This window comes from Strongylocentrotus purpuratus, unplaced genomic scaffold (genome assembly GCF_000002235.5).
Source record: "Strongylocentrotus purpuratus isolate Spur 01 unplaced genomic scaffold, Spur_5.0 spur5_scaffold_10, whole genome shotgun sequence".
In the NCBI taxonomy this organism is placed as follows: Eukaryota; Metazoa; Echinodermata; class Echinoidea; order Camarodonta; family Strongylocentrotidae; genus Strongylocentrotus; species Strongylocentrotus purpuratus.
In genome coordinates this window covers 13,441,132-13,460,007 of record NW_022145595.1, presented here as the reverse complement: position 1 = coordinate 13,460,007, position 18,876 = coordinate 13,441,132, and the positions used below count along the sequence as shown (strand labels likewise).

The following is an 18,876-nucleotide window of genomic DNA, read 5'->3' as shown; positions in this document are numbered from 1 at the left end:
ACACAATTTGGGAATTATAAGTAATTAATTGTTCCCATATTCACAACGTTGGGTTGGCAACTGCTTGCGAGGAAATAACAAGTATCGTCTGATACAGGGTTCTTGCTAAACTTTATAGTTTGGGTTACCATGGGGGTTGTTTCACAAAGATTCTAAGTCGAACTTAACTCTAAGTTGGACTAAAATATTATGGAGAGCCATTTGTAGCCTTATAATGAAATATATTCAAAAGCAAAAATTTAAGTAATTTAGACTTTTTATAAATTCCCTGTCAAGAACATGAACTCTCGAAAATATGAATGATTTGATTCAACATTTTATGCCTTTTAAAACAAACTTTTACAAAATATTTTCATAGAGGCTAACGGCTTTCCATAAATGTTAAGTCCAACTTAGGATCTTTGTGAAACACCCCCCAGGTGTCTTAGACGATTGCTTCAGCTGAGGACTGTTACAAAAACTAAGCTAATTATTCAGGCCCACATGCATACAATGATACTGTACCTCGTTATGTGCATATGTGTGTTGCGCTTGTTAGTAAGTTTACAAGGTACTGAAATATATACAGCACACCTATTGCAAGATAAACAATCGAGCATTACTTTGAGCCAGTGAAAATAAATAGGGGTGGTAACAATGGTATAGTAAAGTTTAAATCAAGGTCTTCAGATTCTTTCATAAATAAAAGGTGATACTTTCGTTTCCAAACTAAGAAGGTGAAATTTTCCCTTTATTTTGCCATCACTACATCTTTTAATAGCTTTAGTACAAAAGCTAGCAGATACAATGTAGATTGAGTAATTCACCACATTCAGTAGTTGCAGAACATGCCCTAAGTGTGTACCAATCATGGGTGTTGATCTGTAACTGATACCTATTCATCAGGGGGGGATGATCTATTCATTCATCCCCCCTGATGAATAGGTATTACGTAAGGATCGACACCCATGGTACCAATCATCTATATTTAAACAAATTGTGTACCTTAGAGTGTATAGAATCAACCTATAAAAAAAAAAATTATCCACAATATTTTAGGCTAAAATAGTTGAGGAGTACCGGTATGAAGAAAATAAAGAAACATAAAACTTGATTTATTTTCTTCATACTCCTCTACTGTTAGTCTAAAATATTGTGGATAATTTTTTTTTTTATAGGTTGATTCTTTGCATCTGGGACGTTTCCTCAGTCATCCTTGGACTTGACCTTGTTGTTTGCATGGCTGTTGCTCCTTCCATCCTCCTCCTCCTCCTCCTCAAATTTCAACTCCTTGGCGCAGTTGGCAGGAAACCAACCTCGGACACGCTTCTTGGACTTCTTGGTGTCCTCATCAGCCTCATCATCAGAGTCCAGCACCACATCACCATACAACCAATATCTGTATTAAAATAGGTACAACTTGATTTGAGATTATTTTCCCCAGCATTAAATACAGATCAAGTTGAGTACAGGGGGGGTGTTTCACAAAGACTAAGATCAACTGAAGTCTCAGTTGGACTTAACAATTATGGAAAGCCATTAGCATCTTTTAAAATATTTTGTAAAAGTTTTCTTAAAAGGCATAAAATGTTGATTCAAGTCTTTCATATTTTCTATTATCAAGGAGAAATTTTTGCTTTTGAATATATTTCATTTTAAGGTTAAAATGGCTCTCCATAAAAGTTAAGTTAATGTTTAAGTTAAGTTTGACTTAGGATCTTTGTGAAAAACCCCCCAATGAAAGATACTGTCCAAAATTTGCATTTTAGAGGTAGAGGAACCATGGCACTGACAGACATATCAGATAATAATAATAATAATACATAACATTTATTAGGCGCTTAATACTGATGTTTCTAAGCGCACAGTGTTCTGATTAAGAGAAGACTATAACCCGTAGAATTAAATTAGAAGAAAAAGCAAAAATACAAAAGTAACATAGATAAGGTAAGAAAAACAGTGGCAATCAACTAAATAAAGACAAATATGGTGCGCACCTCCATTGACCGACGCACAACTGCAATTTACAATTTGAAAAGATAGGTTTTGAGTAGAGATTTGAATTGAGATACAGAGGGGGCGCAGTGAATAAAGGCGGGCAGTTTGTTCCAGAGAGCGGGGGCAATAACTGAAAAGGCGCGGTCACCATACCGGGTGTTAGTGCGGGGTCCAGGTGTTAACAGTAATGTGGAAGATGAACGAAGTGTTCGTGACGACGTACGGGAACGTAAGGATATGAGATCGGAAAGGTAAGAGGGGGCTAAGCCATTGATAGCTTTGTAGCACAGGAGAAGAATTTTGAAGGATATGCGGTGGTGAATTTTAAGCCAATGTAGTGAGTTCAATATTGGAGTTATGTGCTCTGATTTACGCGAGAGAGTCACAAGCCGAGCAGCGCTATTCTGTACCCTTTGAAGTGGGACTAGATGTGACTGAGGGAGGCCAGAAAGAGAAGAATTACAGTAATCGATATGGGTCGAGACAAAAGCATGGACTAATTTTGAAGTTGTGGGTCGGTCAAGTAGCCTCCTGATTCTACTGATCTTATATATACCAAAGGAAGCAGACTTACAAATATTACTAATGTGTTGTTTGAAAGTAAGATTGCTGTCAATATTTAAACCAAGGTCACGCACAGAAGCACAACAACTGAGAGAGCCATCACTAATAACAAGATCAGGAAAGGGGTCTGAGTTCCGAAATTTAGAAGTAATATGAATCATTTCAGATTTTGAATCATTAAGGCAGAGACAGTTTTGAAAAGACCAGGTTTTGATTTCATTGAGGCAACTGGTGAGTTTGTTCGCGGCTACTGTCCTGCTGTTTGGGTGAAGAGTTACATAAATCTGGGTGTCGTCTGCATACATAGTGTGTTGAATATTCTGATGAAGGTTAATAACATTTGAGAGAGGGCTGGTGTAAAGAATAAACAGGAGGGGGCCGACCACGGAACCCTGAGGAACGCCGCAGATGAGGGGAAATGATTCCGAGTTGGTGTCATTGATGATCACCTTCTGAGTTCGGTGCATGAGATAGGAGCGAATCCATTGAAGTACGGTGCCGGTGATGGAGAAGTCGTTCTCTAAGCGATGGAGTAACAGGTCGTGGTTGATAGTGTCAAATGCGGCAGTGTAATCAAGCAAGATGAGGACAGCTTCATTACCCTTATCTACAGCTAGAAGTAGGTCATTTAGGACCTTGACAGTTGCAGTCTCAGTAGAATGATGATTCCGATAGGCAGATTGGTGGATTGGAAACAAAGCGAGATTGTCAATGTGGGCTTTCAGCTGTAGTGACACAATACGTTCCAAAACCTTCCCAAGGAATGGCAGGTTTGCGATGGGCCTGTAGTTCTTAAGTCCATTCGTGTCGAGACTCGGCTTCTTTAGGAGGGGAAGAAGCAGAGAAGTCTTAAAAGACTCTGGAACTATTCCGGATGATAACGAGAGATTGAACAGTTTGGTTATGTGAGGAAGGAGTTCATCGAGGACTTCCTTTAGAAGCCAGGTAGGAATCGGATCTAGCTTACAGTGTTTAGAAGGAAGTGAAGTGATGAGCTTCCTGACTTGTGAGAGGGATACAAGGCAGAAATCAGAGAGTTCATGACGAGGGCCTGGAGCAAAAGATCTTGAAGCTGGTGCTGGTACTACATTAGGGAAAGAGGATACAACTTTGGCGACTTTTTCCCTGAAGAATGTAGCAAATCTGTTGGCGAGTTCACTATCAGAAGAATGATCTGGAAGAGGTGAAGATTGAGTGGGCGTTGAGAGTGTCTTCACAAGACGAAACAGTTCTTTAGTGTCAGCATTCTTGATGAGATCTTTGAGATACGCTGACTTCGCATTGAAGATGCACTCATAATATGACTCGCATTCACGGCGGTACAGCTCTCTATCAACAAAAAGTCCAGACTTGATCGAACGACGTTCCGCACGACGCCTTCGCCTCTTGGCTTCCTGGATATCATCGGTAAACCATGGCGCATCAGGTCTGATTGATACAGTCTTGACCTGGATTGGAGCGTGCTCATCAATCAACGTCCGCAAAGATGAGTTGTAATGCTCCGCGGAAGCAGATGGACAAGATAGATCAGGAAGTGAATGGAACATTGTGTCAATAGAGTTGCGTAGAGAGTCCTTGTCAATGCTGCGATATTTCCTGAAGGAAACCTCTTTCTTGGGATTCTTCGGCCTTGCGATATTGACAGTGGTGACAAGTGCACAATGGTCGGAAGGCATGGAAGATAGCGAGTTCACGTTGCAGACATCATCCGAATTCCTTGTGAAAATCAAATCTAGAGTGTGACCTGCGCGATGGGTTGGTTCACGAACATGTTGCTTGAACCCTAAAGAATCAACACATGTCATAACAGATTTTGCAAAATTATCATTGGGATCATCAACATGTATGTTGAAATCACCCAATAATAGAGGAAAATGATCATCTACAACAGCACCTTCAAGGAGAGTTGGAAATTCATCCAAGAATGTGCCGTTGGAGAGATTATTATTGGCAGACGGGGGTGGTCGATAAATACAGTACAACCTTACAGCAGATGAAGGTGTCAGATTGAGTGTGACATCCAGTAATTCAAAAGATGCAAAATCATTGTTGTTGTTCAAGGTACAGCGAGCCGTGGATCTATAGAGAAGCAAAATCCCACCGCCCTTGGAAGATAACCGGGGTCGATGGGTGAAATCATAATTAGGCAAACCAGATCTTAGATCAGCTAATATGAGACCATCCCTCTTACTGTCTCCAGAGAGCCACGACTCGGTGATGACTAGAACATCTAGATCATGTTCAACAATCAAATCAGTAATTGCGTGTGTTTTATTGGTCATGGAACGTGCATTCCAAAGGCCAAGTTTGAGGCTATTGGATGATACCGACATTGGTGGAGGGAAATCCGGCCTTGGTATCGTACGCCGCCCACGTCCGCGATGAGTTCGACGTCGGCGACCGATGCCAAGATCGCAGATCCTGCTCCAAACATTCATGGGTAGTAAATTAAGCGGCTGGTTATTAATCTGATGGAGATCATTCAAGTTGTATGAAATATGTAAAGCTGTACAATCAGCTGAATAAGGAGGTGAGTTGGTATGGCCAATATTGGAAACATTCTCAGTGCGATTCACTGGACCAGGATTGGGCTGGATATCTCCAGAATTAAGGAGACATCGAAATGTAGCTGTCGAATTACAGTAGTATAGTATAGGTTGACTACAATATTTGAGATGTTTACAGTGGAGGCTCTTCATGTGTGAGCCAGTACAAGTAAAACATTCCTTGGTTATATAGGGCTGATTCAAAGTGTACAGAATAGAAATAACAAGCCCTATAGAAAACAACACTTTCAATGGCTTTCCATCCATTGTACAAGCAGGAATAGCTTACACAAAAGGAGCATACAAAAGAGACTATTGTGAATGTCAGTACATTCAAATGGTATACAAGCAAAGTACCAGTAAAGCTTAATGCACATGCCTGTACAGTAAAATTGAACAAGAACATCTAACATTAAACTTAACAGAAATACTGCAAATTCACACCAAAATACACCTTACAAATTGATTACCTCTGTTCCTTGACCAATATCAAACACAATGTTGAAAATACAAATACTAAATCCAACCAAAATTGGTGAAAAATGAAACAAATTACAGAGCTCAAAATGAGAGAGGCTACCTATAGAGGTGCACACCAACGTCACAAGGCCAAAATAGTTAAGAACCACACACTGACCCAAGCCATAATGCTTCATAAATGAAACAAAGATAAAGTTTAAAGCCCCACTGCATTACTTATAGCTACTTGCGCCCTCTATATAGTAAACAATGCCTTAGTGGTGACCGTTGGTCCCTCATGTCCCCTTTTTCTTTTGTTAATTGAGAGCTGATTTGATAAGATAACCACCTGTCAGTTACCTTGCAGGGGGGTCTAATCCCTCTTGGCCAAACTAGTGCAGACAGGCTTTCAAACCTCCAAAGAGAAAGAAATCAATTGATACGAAAGAAAAACTCACTTTTTCCATCTGGAAACCATGACGATATCACCATATTCTACCGGTATCCTTGGTTCATCCGAGAGAGGCACTCTGATGAGGGTACAGAGACCGTGAGAGAAGGTACAAATGTAACCACTGTAGTCATCTGTGATCTCATATTCCACCTGTTCATACAAACAGAATTAATAATATAATACAGCATTTGTATATGCCATCGATCTAGTTAACTATTCTGAGGCGCAGAGGGATAGAATTAGAATGAGTTACATAGGAAAATGAGAACAAATATGCATAGATGTACATTTAATATATAATTTACTAAAATAACATATGAACATTACCGGTACATGCATATGACTTTTACATTCTGTTTAAATGTTTCTAGGGATTCTAGGGAGAGTACAGTGTATATTAGAGATTGGACCTAAAACATGAAGAAGTATGATGAAACATTTTTACAAATTGCCTACCTGTATTAAGCCTATGGGTGTGATTAACTATGCAACATTTCTGTGATTAGAAAATATCTGTCCCCTCAATCTACCCAACAGTTGGGATGCGTATGCTTTTGATACTTCTCACCTTTATAATAGCAATTCATTACTCTATAGATTACCCAACAACTAAATTCAGCGATTATAAAAATTTCAAAATACGGCTGCTTGTCTTTTGACAAACTAACAAAGATCATTTCATTTCGCCTGTCTGATTATCAAGATATTTATGATTGGAAATCGAAATCAAATTTTGCATTTTCTTAACGGTTTTCATAATACTACAGTCTATTGGGGAAAATGAGTACGGTAAAACCGGTCACTCAAAGATTTTTACATTTATGAGGTAATTCATGAGCATTTTGAAGCGCAATTTTTCAAGGCTTCAATATCACACCATATCACAGACACTGATAACACGTAGGGCCATACATCTCAGATTTAACATTGTTAAATGATGCCTTTAAGGAAATCAGGACTAAAATATACTGAGGGGATAGAGCATTTGTATCAGCAACTCTTCAAACAGGCAATATCCTCGGGAATGAATCTAACTGTACTCACCAAACGATGTTTCTTCTCTGCCTTTTGTGCCAGTTGTTCTTTCTGCAAAGAGACAAAAGCCATCAATTAGCCTGTTGAAAACGCATCTTGAGAAAACTGGACAAAACAACCTGACAAAATCCAAGATATCCATCTGCTTACAGGGGAAATTCTAAATCTTTTCCACATCTGATGCCCATGCATTGTTATGCACACTCAAATCATTTATCCCATCTTAACATTTTCTCACTGTGCAGTTGTCTGAATATCATAATTTCTATTTACAACTCAGCCATCACTGAAAAAATTAACCTTTATTCCTGAATGGCACCCAAAATATGAAAATAAAGAGAGCAAAAAGATATTACAACAACAAACAAACAAAGGAGGCAATACAACATGAAAACAAAATGATACCATCCCCTCAAAAACATCCCACTCCATGAAATTGTTCACTCTTATTTCACAAATTTTTCATGAATTTGCTATTAATATGTTGCATTTCTTCATTGAAAAATTATTAGAAAATGCATTAAATTCTCAGAATTGGCAATCAATGGCAAATTTAATGTTTTCTACATAAAACAACCTGTGCCATGTTGTTATATCTTGAGGCTGAACTATGTTCAGTCGTTCTTTTCATCACATCTGCCCTTTTCGACACCGTGATGCAATAAAATGTCTTTGACTTAATAAAGTTAGGTAACTTAAGTAACTATGGTGACTGAAGTGTCCCTTTTGTTTAGCACTGACAAAGTCTGGGGGTACTTCTCGATATGATTTTGTAGTGTTCTATTTATCTATTACATTACTTTTATGGGAACAGAGCAGCACAAATGATAAATAACAGTGATGCCAATTTGAGAACAAAGATATTCATTTAATCTTCATAAAACCCCTCACTCACTGTTAATGTGTACTGGTCACAGCTGTCTATGATAGACCAGGTAATCCAATTTCCCTTTGGAATACCAGACACCGTAAAGACTTCCCTCACAGTGATGCTAATTTGAAGACAAAGATATTCATTCATTCTTTATAAAAACCCCTCACTCACCGTTAATGTGTACTGATCACAGCCGTCTATGATAGACCACGTAATCCCATCTCCCTTTGGGATACCAGACATCGTGAAGACTTCCCTCAGGTTTTTCTTCCAGCCAAGGAGGTAGGGATACCTAAAGGTTCCTCCAGAACGTTTGTGTCTTGCGTTTGCCTGAAGGATGGAAGGACAGTGACATACACATTCAGTGAGATTCTATTGAAGCCCCACTGCACTACTCATAGTTTCTTGCGCCCTCTATATTGCAAACAATGCCTAATCGGTGACCGCTAGTCCCCCATGATCCCCCTTTTTTTAATGTTAATTGAGAGCTGATTTGATGAGATAACCACCTGTCAGTGACCACGTTGGGTGGTCTAATCCCTCCTGGCCAAACTAGTGCAGACGGGCTGTAAGTAAGATTATGAAGTTTATACTGAAGATGTGGAAGTTTACAAACAAAATCTTTATTTTTCCCTAATAATTAGCAAAACTTTTTAAACATGTTGAATGCAGCTGCGTCTCTAATATGTCCATTGATCAATGATCCTGTAACTTTTAACCTCTGACCTCACTAACCCCAACACTTGTCATTTAATCTTTTCATGATCATAGATAGTTGTATTGTACTCAAGTCCAATTTGGTCAACATAGGTTTAATTTTTGTTGAAATGTTATTATTATTTATTTGACTACCGGTAATCAGAAAACATACAGTGAGTATAACAATCAGATGAGATAATACATAGAGATTTTGTTATACATGCAGACAGTTTTAGGAAAGTGGAGAGGAGAGAGTGAAGGATACAATCTGCTGGTTAGAGGTGACAAAAGCAATTGAAATTGCTATTACTCGAAAGCATGTCACCCCCTTGGGGATTTGGATTTTTGTACCCTGTGATCTTTCACCTTTGACCTGTTATGGGTATATCCAAAATCTGATCAGTTCATCCTTGCATGCTCATTCACACTTATCCAAGTTTAATTTGAAGTGCTTTAATGCTTTTCAAGATATCATCTTAACTAGCCCTTTTCTGGCATTCCTTCACACTTTTACGAAATGTGATCTTCGAAATTCAACTATAATCCAAAATCTAATAAATTCATCCTTGCATGCTCATACATAACTCTTCCAAGTTTATTTCATGATTTCAAGTTATTTTCACACTATTTTGGGGGAGTAAAAAGTATAGGTGTCTTTGCATAAAACCTTTATCTTTTAGGTATCTTTGAAAAAAACTGTAGCACATATTTTTTGAGACTTTTTAAAAAGAACTGTTTTCCTCTAGCTATACAGATCCTGAATATGTTCCACTGTCAAAATTCCAACATAAAAATGCTCTACAGATTTAACTTCAATACCCTACGATTACAATTATTAACAAACAGAGAGAAATAAACTCATAAGTTTGTATATATATATATATATTTAAACTTACCTTTGTTTTAATCCACGACTCAATACCTGTCTCATTTTTAAGTATAGATCTCATCTGTAAAAAAAAAGAAAAAGTTCAACCAAGAGTGTAAAAGGCAAATGTAATAAAATTCATGTCATTAATGGATCACTAAACTTAACCGTATGGAATAATAATTATGATAATAAGAATACTTTGTTCTTTTCCAGTAAAATTAAAAAGCATCTTTTGAATGTAAATTCATGGCTCTTTAGACTATGTCACAGGTAAAACTTTAGCTCACTTCTAGCAACCAAGCTATGAATTTGTTTTTATTTTGAAAAATGAAATAGCCCATTTACTAGAGTGATGTTTGCTTGTTTTTAACTTGAATATAAAACAAAGTAGCCATCACTTTCAAGAAATAGTCTATAAGGAGATTTCATACATAATAGTAGCAGCAGTATAGACTGATCAGATACTTTATTCAGCACAGTGCTAATCTGCCACAAAGATCATTAATAGTAGACCCCTGCTGTCTATGTGTTTGGACTACTGGGTATATAAATTTGATGCATGATGTCACTGTAAGACAAGAGGGGTGTTTCACAAGGACTAAGATCGACTTTCAGTTGGACTTAACTATGACAGGCCATTCATGCCACTGGTTGCTCTCACTATTGGTCTCTCAATTATGATCTTTAGATACATTTTTTTCTTCAATAATGAATTATCAAAAGATGTAAATTCTGTAGATTTGCCACCACGATTTATACTTCCTTTCAGAAAATAATGCCAGTAAATGGTAAGAGCAAACAGTGGCATGAACGGCCTGGCATAGTTAAGTCCAACTTAAAGTCGTTCTTAGTCTTTGTGAAACACCCCCTGTTCTCTCTAAACATGCTTTAGTGTCAATCTCATTTCTCTCAAAATTTTCACTTTACCTGAATAACGAATAAAACACCAACAGCTACACAAACTCCGAGGGCAAAACCAACAGCAAGAATAGCACATATAAGATGACCAAAACCGAATGTAAGGTATGGGGAATTCTGAAGCGATTCCATCATGTATCGCCTGCGAGGATACTGAGGAGTTAAGAAACAAAAAAAAAGATTATTTTGCTTACCGGTATTCAATTACTGTTTCATACATCTTTCTAATGGAAAACATACACTGTAAGTGTAAATTTGTAATACTTCAAATATAATCTACAAATGAAACAGACATCTACATGTACCTTCTCTAAGAGTGAATAGACAATTAGACATGGAATCAATTTTGAAGAATATATAATTCCGATTTTCTTTTCGGGATTAAGCAATATCTATTATAAATCTAATGCCAGACTGTCATTTCTCCATGTCTGTGAGTGCATGAAGATGAATGAACTTCACGCAGGTCAAGTCACCATTGGATAATAAACAAGATTTCTTTGAGTTCATTATCTAGCCTATAAAAAAAACACATTATAACGATCATTACCAAGTTTCTTTAGTAAAGCCATTAAGTGGCCACAGTTAAAATGACCACAAAAGGTGTTGGTCATTGCATAAAATTTTACTCTGAAATTCTTGTATAATAGTTACCAATTTCTAGCCCATAAAAGAGGGTAGTAGCACAACAATGTGGGCCAGTTTTAAAGGTATAGACCAGTTCTGGTCATGCGATTGCATTGTTAAAGAAACGTTGTGTAATCGATCAGAAAAGGTTGATCATCTAGCATATAAATATTAGTCTGTACTGCAAGGTTCCGGAATCATCAAAGTGATCAGAAATATGGCCTAGTCTTGGTGAAGTTACACGCTCTGTAAACAGAGAGATGTATGGGACTACCCGATATCTATCCAGTCCGGATAGATATAATAATTTACCAAATATATCAATTAGTAGGCAGTTTCCCGGCAAAATTTGTATCATCACATATTAGTCAAAACATATTCTTTCACATGATTGGTCTGATTTGGTCATAAGAGCTTTCATTTCATTTTTTGAGAGAGAGGCGTTTCCAAAACTGGTCTATACCTTTAAGACAAAACCATACATACCAGTACTATTTGAAAGACTTGTATATAGAGAGTGTACATGCAGACTATAGCTCCATGTCCACAGCCCAGTACGGCAAAGATGAGGAAGCTGGTGAAGTGGGCGTGGTTAAAATGACCACAACAAGTGTTTATCCATGGACAGTGATGATCCATCTTCATCACACATCTGTTTAAAAACAGAAAAGCGTGATTATGAGAGATTAATAATAATAATATCAGATATTTATATAGCGAACATATCCACCATGCAAGGTGCTCAAGGCGCTCTGAATATTACCCGGCTCTGCTAAGCTGCCGATTTCGGCGCTCAAAGCATTCAAGGAATTCCTTTCTACCGGTACCCATTTAACACTTTGGTAGAGAGTGGCTGGAGATTAATGTCTTGCCAAAGGACATTAGTGCTGCGGCGGGACTCGAACCATAGACCCTGTGATCCACAGTTCGACAACTTATCCACTAGACCACAACATGATTAAGAGGGATGAGGGGATAAAAAGAAAGGGAGTCAAATAAGAAAGAGGATTGGAGCGATGAAAATAAAAGGGAGGGTGAGGGGTTATTAAAAAGAAAAGGAATGAGGGGATGGAAAAAGAGAGGGATGAGGGATAAAAAGTAAGAGAAAGAAGAATAAAAGGATGGAAAGAGAGAGAAATGAAATGATGGTAAAGGAGATAGCTTTTGATAAAGGGATAAGATAAGGGACAGATCAAGAAAGACACAATGAGAGGGCAAATTGGCAAAGAAAAGAAAAGAAAGATACAAATGGATGGACAAAGAGAAACAGATCAATTTATCAAACAAACAGATTGACAGTTGGGTCTTGGGACACACATACTGTACATTCAGATAAACATACAAACAGATACAGAGGTGGAAAAGTAAGGAATAAATCAAATTATTATATACTAGTCAGCGCTCAAAATACACGGGGGCGATGGGCGATTTGCCCCCGTGAGCTCCATAATCGTCCCCATCAGGTTGTCCACGGGGGCAATTGCAAAATTAAAAATCGCCCCCGTGGAATTATAAAATAAAGATTTTCAGGGAATTATAATATTGAAAAGGATGCAATTCATAGTTGTACTCGATAATTCTCACTTAACATATTCTCTCTCTCTCTCTCTCTCTCTCTCTCTCTCTCTCCCTGTCTTGCATAAAGAAAATATGAAAATAATATTTTGCCTTGATTAAGAAAAATTGAAAATTTTATCAGTATTTTTAAAAACAGGGAGAAGGAAAGGGGAGGAAATTAATCAAAACAATCATTGAAGAATCCAATTCAGTGTTCTTTCGTGATGCATAAGAATGATAATACATTGAAAGGTGAAATAATAAATTGAAGTGCGATGATAAATCAATTCTTTGACGTTGATTGATTGAATAAAAAATAATGAAACAATATGGTCTGAAGGTCATATATCTTTGAATATTAGAAAGTTTCATCCACCATCGTGTTTTGCAATTTAATTTTAATGCGGTGACTTGTCGGTTAGGAGCAGAAGGTCATATCAGGCTTCTATATTCTATAATACTATCAACAGATACATGTATCTGGATAGAGACACTTCGTCGCATCAAGCTACGAGAAAGTATATCATCATCTCACAGAATTCTACTCGAAAACCGCATCAAAATTCTTTTCACCCTTTTTTTTTCTTCTTCCTCTTTTTTGGTCCCTTTTAGCTCTCCTTTTTTCCTTTTCCTTCCTTCTCTCTCTTGTTTTTTTTAGCGGGGGCGGGGGGAGGCAAAGGCCTTTTGCCCCAGCCCAATCCGCAACTTGTTGGAGGGAAAATTGCAACAGCATGATATCCCCCTTCTTTTCTTTACTTCTTCCTCAATTTTCCTTCCCTTTATCTCCTCTTTTCCTTTTTTCTTTCCATTTCCTTCCTTCCTTCTCTCTTATTTTGTTTTATTGGGGGGAGGCAAAAGCCTGGGAGGCAACACCCTTTTGCCCCCCCCCCCCGATCTCCTTCTTCCCCCTTTTCTTTCCTTCTTTCTCTTCTTTCTTTCCCTTTCTCTCCTCTTTCCCTTTCCTTCTTCTCTTTCTCTCTCTTTCTCTCTCTCTCTCTCTTTTGCGGAAAGGGGGGGGGGGGGGCAAGGCCCGCTCACCCCTGCTGGATCCGCGCCTGCATCTACCTTATATCTACTAACGTTAGACCCTAATAATGGATCTAGAAGATTGATTGACCTGGTCTCAGTGACGGGTAAACTTTTTTTTCTCAATTACTTTAAACTGTTGTTTCTCTGTGATACAAGTGGGAAAGGAACACTTCTTTTTTTTTTTAAAAGAAAGAAGAAAATTCCTCTTTTTTCCCCCTTCTTTTTTCCCAGGATCCGCCACTGATCACGGGGATAAAAGTATACAGCTATGTAACAAGTAAATTCTAAGAGGGAGAATGCCGACTTAAATAAATGATAATGATAAAATACCAAGGAATTTAGGAGTTTTATCCAATGGAAATTTGTATTAAAATAAGAGCCCCCGTCAGCACTAAAAGAGCCCCCGTGAGAAGGTTCACAGGGGCTATTTTTGGGGGAAGAGCCCCCTTGGACAAAAATTTAATTTGAGCCCTGATACTAGTATATAATGCTTCCAATTTTCCAAGTGGTACAATAAATCAGTGTATTCAATCTTTAGCGCAGTGCCCGGATGACAGACCAATATTGTTTTTGTATTGCTCATTCATCCGGGAACTTCAACTGTCATGATTGGAACATTTACCTCTGTAAATATTTTTGTTTTGTAGTATTTTGTATGGTCTTTGTTTTTGTGTGATATCGATATCGATAGTCGAAGTTCCCGGATAACTGAGCAATACGAAAACAATAGTGATCAGTCATCCAGGTACTGCGCTAAAGATATTAAATACACTAAATTATTGTACCACTTGGAAGCCTTATATAGATAACAATAATATTTCTTGTTTACCCAGGGTGACCTAATCAGTATTGTTACTGTTCTCCCTGACCTTGAGAGCCCTGCAATCATATCATTACCCCAGCTGTCGTCATTGGAGTGACAACATCATGTTAAAGGTAAAGACCAGTATTGGAAACGCCCCAATTTCAAAAAATGAAATGGAAGCTCTCATTACCAATCATGTGAAAGAATATGTTTTGACTAATACATGATGATAAAAAATTTGCCGGGAAACCGCCTACTAATTCATATATTTGGTAAATCTGTTTCTCTCATGGTCTGTGAGAGATATAGGGTAGTCCCATATACATCTTTCTGTGTATAGTGCTTGTAACTTTACGAAGAATGGGCCAAATTTCTTATCATTTTGATGATTCCAGAACCTTGCAGATGCTAGATGCTAGATAATCAACCTTTTCTGATCGATTCCACAACGTTTCTTTCACAATGCAATCGCATGACCATAACTGGTCTTTACCTTTAAACTAATAGAGCTACATACAAAGAGCTGAAGTTTGCATACTCATTAATCAAATTCATATAACGATACAAAACCAAGAAGAATATATATGAGTAGGAGTGAGGGCTCACCTTTTGCAGTATCTACAGTGATGGGCCCTTGGAGCTTTGTATCCTTCACAGAATTGACAATACTGAAGGTATTTTTCATTCTCTTGCTTCTCCTAGAAGAAAACATAGATAACCTGGATTTAAAATCCTATCGTCATTCCACCTCACTTACATGTACATTATTTTTGATGCACGACTATATATTTGTTTTGATTGTTAATTGTTTGTTTTTGTTTTCTGTCAACTCATCAAATTATTTCATTGATTTGTGTATGAGTGTACATGTATGTGCATCGCAATACCATGTACACAATTAATTTCCATTGTTAAATCTAAGACAACAAATATGAACCTTATTTGGAATCATTGAATTGCTACAATAATAAAGCAAGTACTTCCTCTTCATTTGCATATAAACATAAAATAAATTATCATCAAGCCTGTATCCTTTCTAGCCATAGCCATAACTCAATTAATATAAAATGGTGTATTCATTTATACTGAAAACCACATACACCTGTATACAGGGACAAAAAGTATCACATGACGTGACCTAGCTTGTTATGAAGTAATGATGATGATTTCTACATACCTGAAATTTGGTCTAATGGGAGGGAGAGGTACATGTGTCTATGTTATCATTTAAAGTGCAGACCTACATTGTACGAACGACAAATTTTATTTAATACTAAAAGAATTTTTTTTCCTCGTACAAACTCTTGTAATAACAGGGTTGAATATAATTATAGGAATTAAGAGTCAAATGAAACTCTAATACAAGGATCACCCAAATTGATCCCTCATTCCATTTAAAGATCATGTACAAAGAACCTCTTTTCTGATATTTAGGTTGTATGATTCTGTGTACTTGAAAGTGTGCAAGGAAGGCTGTGTGATTTTTAGTTTCAATTCTAATATTTAAAACAATTTGCTTCAAATATTTGCTGCTCTTTGCCTTGTCTTGCTCTTGAGAGATTAAGAGACCAATACCTACCGGTTTCCAGCCTTTGGGAACAAAGCCCGGTCCCAGGAACATTGCATAAAAGTAGTGATAGAAGATGATGAAACACCAGATCACCAGCAGAGCGCAGTGGGCCACACTGAGAGGGTCTTCCTTCAAAGGTGGCCATACGACCAGGGCACAGATGACGGCATTGGTGGTGATGTAGAGCATGAGGAATATCGCAATGAAAGGACCCCAATGGCAGAGCTGCCGCAAGGGGCGTAGAGGCCCGAAGCACATGATGGCTGATATGCGGCAGACACTCGTAGTCGTACCTGGTGGCAAATTGACAAATTAAATGAGGTGCAGTAAACACTTAGGAGTTAAAGGGAAAGTCCACCCCCAAAATAAGTTTGTTTCGATAGAGGCAGAATAATAAGAAAATCAGGTGAGTGAAAGTTTGAGCAAATTCTGAATGAAAATAAGAAAGTTATGAATTATTGAAGTTGTGATCAATCAAATACAAATTGGCAACTCTGTGACTTATTATACGAGCTCTCCTTCATTTGCTTTTTGCATAATATTCCATAAAATCATGTTTTCTTCGTTATTGATGACGGAATATATATTTGTTCCTTGCAGGGGGAGTATAGAAACATATTTGCAATTATTATATTTAGGGTGCATGTATGGTTGAAATTTTTCTTGAGGGAAAATGAAAATTTTAGATTATTTTTGTACTGAGCAAATGGAAGTTGAGCTCGCATGATACGTCATAGAGTTGCCAATTTGTGTTTGATTGATCACAACTTCAAAAATCCTAACTTCCTTATTTTTAATCGGAATTTGCTCAAACTTTCACTGACTTGTTTCTCTCATTTTTCTACTCCTATTAAAACTAACTTAATTTCAGGGTGGACTTCCCCTTTAAGATATATGCTAAAGAAAAAAAAAATCTTTAGGTTCAAGGAAATGCTTTAAATGTTAGTAAGATCGTTCAATCAAATGCCGTATCTTGGACTCGGAGTATAGTATACAGGTGTACATATCGAAAATGTCATAATTATGATGTCACCAATACATTTACATTTTTACAAATACAAGCATTTCTGACACAAGTTGTTATCACATAAACTGCTCTCTGAATTTTGTAATGAGTAATGGAATCATGTTCATCTTATTTCAGAAAATAGGGGGATATGTATCTGCAGACTTAAACATGTGATGGATTTGCCAGCAGTAAAAGCTGCAAATACATGTATGCTGTCTATATAAATCACCAACCATCCAACGACACCAAGCCCGGCCCCAGCCCCAGCCCCAGGCACAAATCATAACGCACAGTTCGCCGTTTCGCTCTAGACTAGGCCTAGATTCTAGACCAAAAATTTCTGCATCAGATATGAATCCACTAAAATAACATTTTAGTCCAAAGTTTGCAGATCAAGCAGACCTTTTTATGGCAGGGCTGTGAAATGTTGAGAATCAATAGAACAAGTTTTTAATACCTATTTTAATACACCACCAGGATTAAATGCAGCTATGTGTGCATTCTCCCACCATCGCACCAGCTGAGTTCGTAGTGGGATCGGAAGACTTCCCCCGCCACCACCATGACCACGCCCTTCCTCCCTCTCTCTCTCCTGATCCCGCTTCCATGTTTATGGAAAAACATTCCCAGTTTATGAAAAAACCTCCCACCAAACAATTTTTTTTCAATTTTTGTTGTCGTCTAGACTCTAGGCTTAGAATTAGAATCTAGATGTAACTAAACACCTGGTCTGGCCACTCCAGCAAAGCATAGACTAGAGAGTCAATGCTAATGCGTATTGACCTCTAGCACTGCACTTCGTGTTAATACTAGATCTAGGCAGTATTTGAATACATGAATAGTCATTACACTCATAACACACAGATCTGCAGATGCACACAATCATGCCGATGCGGTTGATCGGCAAGTTTGACAGTGGACTCTCACAATAGAATTTTAAAATATTCTTTCGAACGACAGAAATTTGAAATAATTGTATTTTACTGATATTTAGGAGTCATTAATCGTCACTAAAGTACCGATTTTTAGTGAAATCTGTTGAGTTTTGTACAGTGGTGTTTGAAATGTTGAGAATCAATAGCACAGCTTTTAATACACAGCCAGCCCAGCGATAGGCAAATTTATTATTATTAATTTTAAAATGTGGCAACCTGCAGGCAGTGAGTGTAGTGTAGAACTTACCGACAAATGGGGGGATTTGGGTCTGGAAATCTACATTTTTAAAGAATATGTCATCAAAATGTTGACTTACCCTTCGATGGATCGCTTCTTTTTTTTTCTTCGATAAATCACTTGTTAACTCTCAATTTTCAAGCGGAACCTTTTCTGCCCTTCTTGAAACTAGCGACCAATAAATCAGCTACAAATAAAGGGGCTGCAGTGTCTTCAAAACGACCAATCGAAAAAGGAAAAGGAAAGTTTTCACGGCTCGGTTTAACGGTAAAGACAATGTAAGAGCAGACAAATTGGTAAGTATTGGTGGAAGCATCGCTTTGATTTTCCATGAATCCGCTCATGTGCATACGCTTAGATACACTCAGTAAAAAAAAAAACCAACAGGCGAAACGGAAGCAGTGACCGGGAATTACAGGCCAACGCCTTCGGCTACCAGATGATCATTTTTTTTTTTTTTTTTTTTCATGATGAGAGAAGATTAATGCTTTTAAAGCTATCGTATGACATGGTACTGACCAGGCGCGTACGCAGGGGGGGGGGGGGGGGGGGGAGGGGGTCGCCCCTCTTAACTTTTGGTATGTATGTGTTTTGGAAGAACCCCCCCCCTTTGTTTTTGTTTTAAATTAAAAAAAATTAAAAAAATTGCGGTAATGGGTGACCCAAACAAGCTAACCTTACCCCCCCCCCCCCCGAAACAAAATATCGA

At 37.8% G+C, this 18,876-nt stretch overlaps 1 protein-coding gene across 1 annotated transcript; it reads right to left on the bottom strand.

The window, feature by feature from the left end:
* Positions 1-956: 956 nt before the first annotated feature.
* LOC752586 (palmitoyltransferase ZDHHC6) lies at positions 957-18,365 on the bottom strand. The gene is made up of 10 exons (XM_030979563.1): positions 18,247-18,365; positions 15,995-16,278; positions 15,022-15,113; positions 11,511-11,676; positions 10,407-10,550; positions 9,505-9,558; positions 8,081-8,239; positions 7,045-7,086; positions 6,005-6,150; positions 957-1,378 (listed from the first exon to the last, which is right to left on the bottom strand). The coding sequence occupies exons 2-10, from the start codon at positions 16,241-16,243 to the stop codon at positions 1,186-1,188; spliced, it is 1,245 nt and encodes a 414-aa protein (XP_030835423.1). The 5' UTR covers positions 16,244-16,278; positions 18,247-18,365; the 3' UTR covers positions 957-1,185.
* Between the last annotated feature and the right edge of the window lie 511 nt (positions 18,366-18,876).

Coding starts and splice junctions, on each gene's coding strand:
- LOC752586 (XM_030979563.1), bottom strand. CDS start 16,243: ATGTGCTTCGGGCCTCTACGCCCCTTGCGGCAGCTCTGCCATTGGGGT. Junction 11,677..15,021: donor CACTGTAGATACTGCAAAAG/GTGAGCCCTCAC, acceptor GTTTTTAAACAG/ATGTGTGATGAAGATGGATC. Junction 1,379..6,004: donor ATGGTTTCCAGATGGAAAAA/GTGAGTTTTTCT, acceptor ATTTTAATACAG/ATATTGGTTGTATGGTGATG.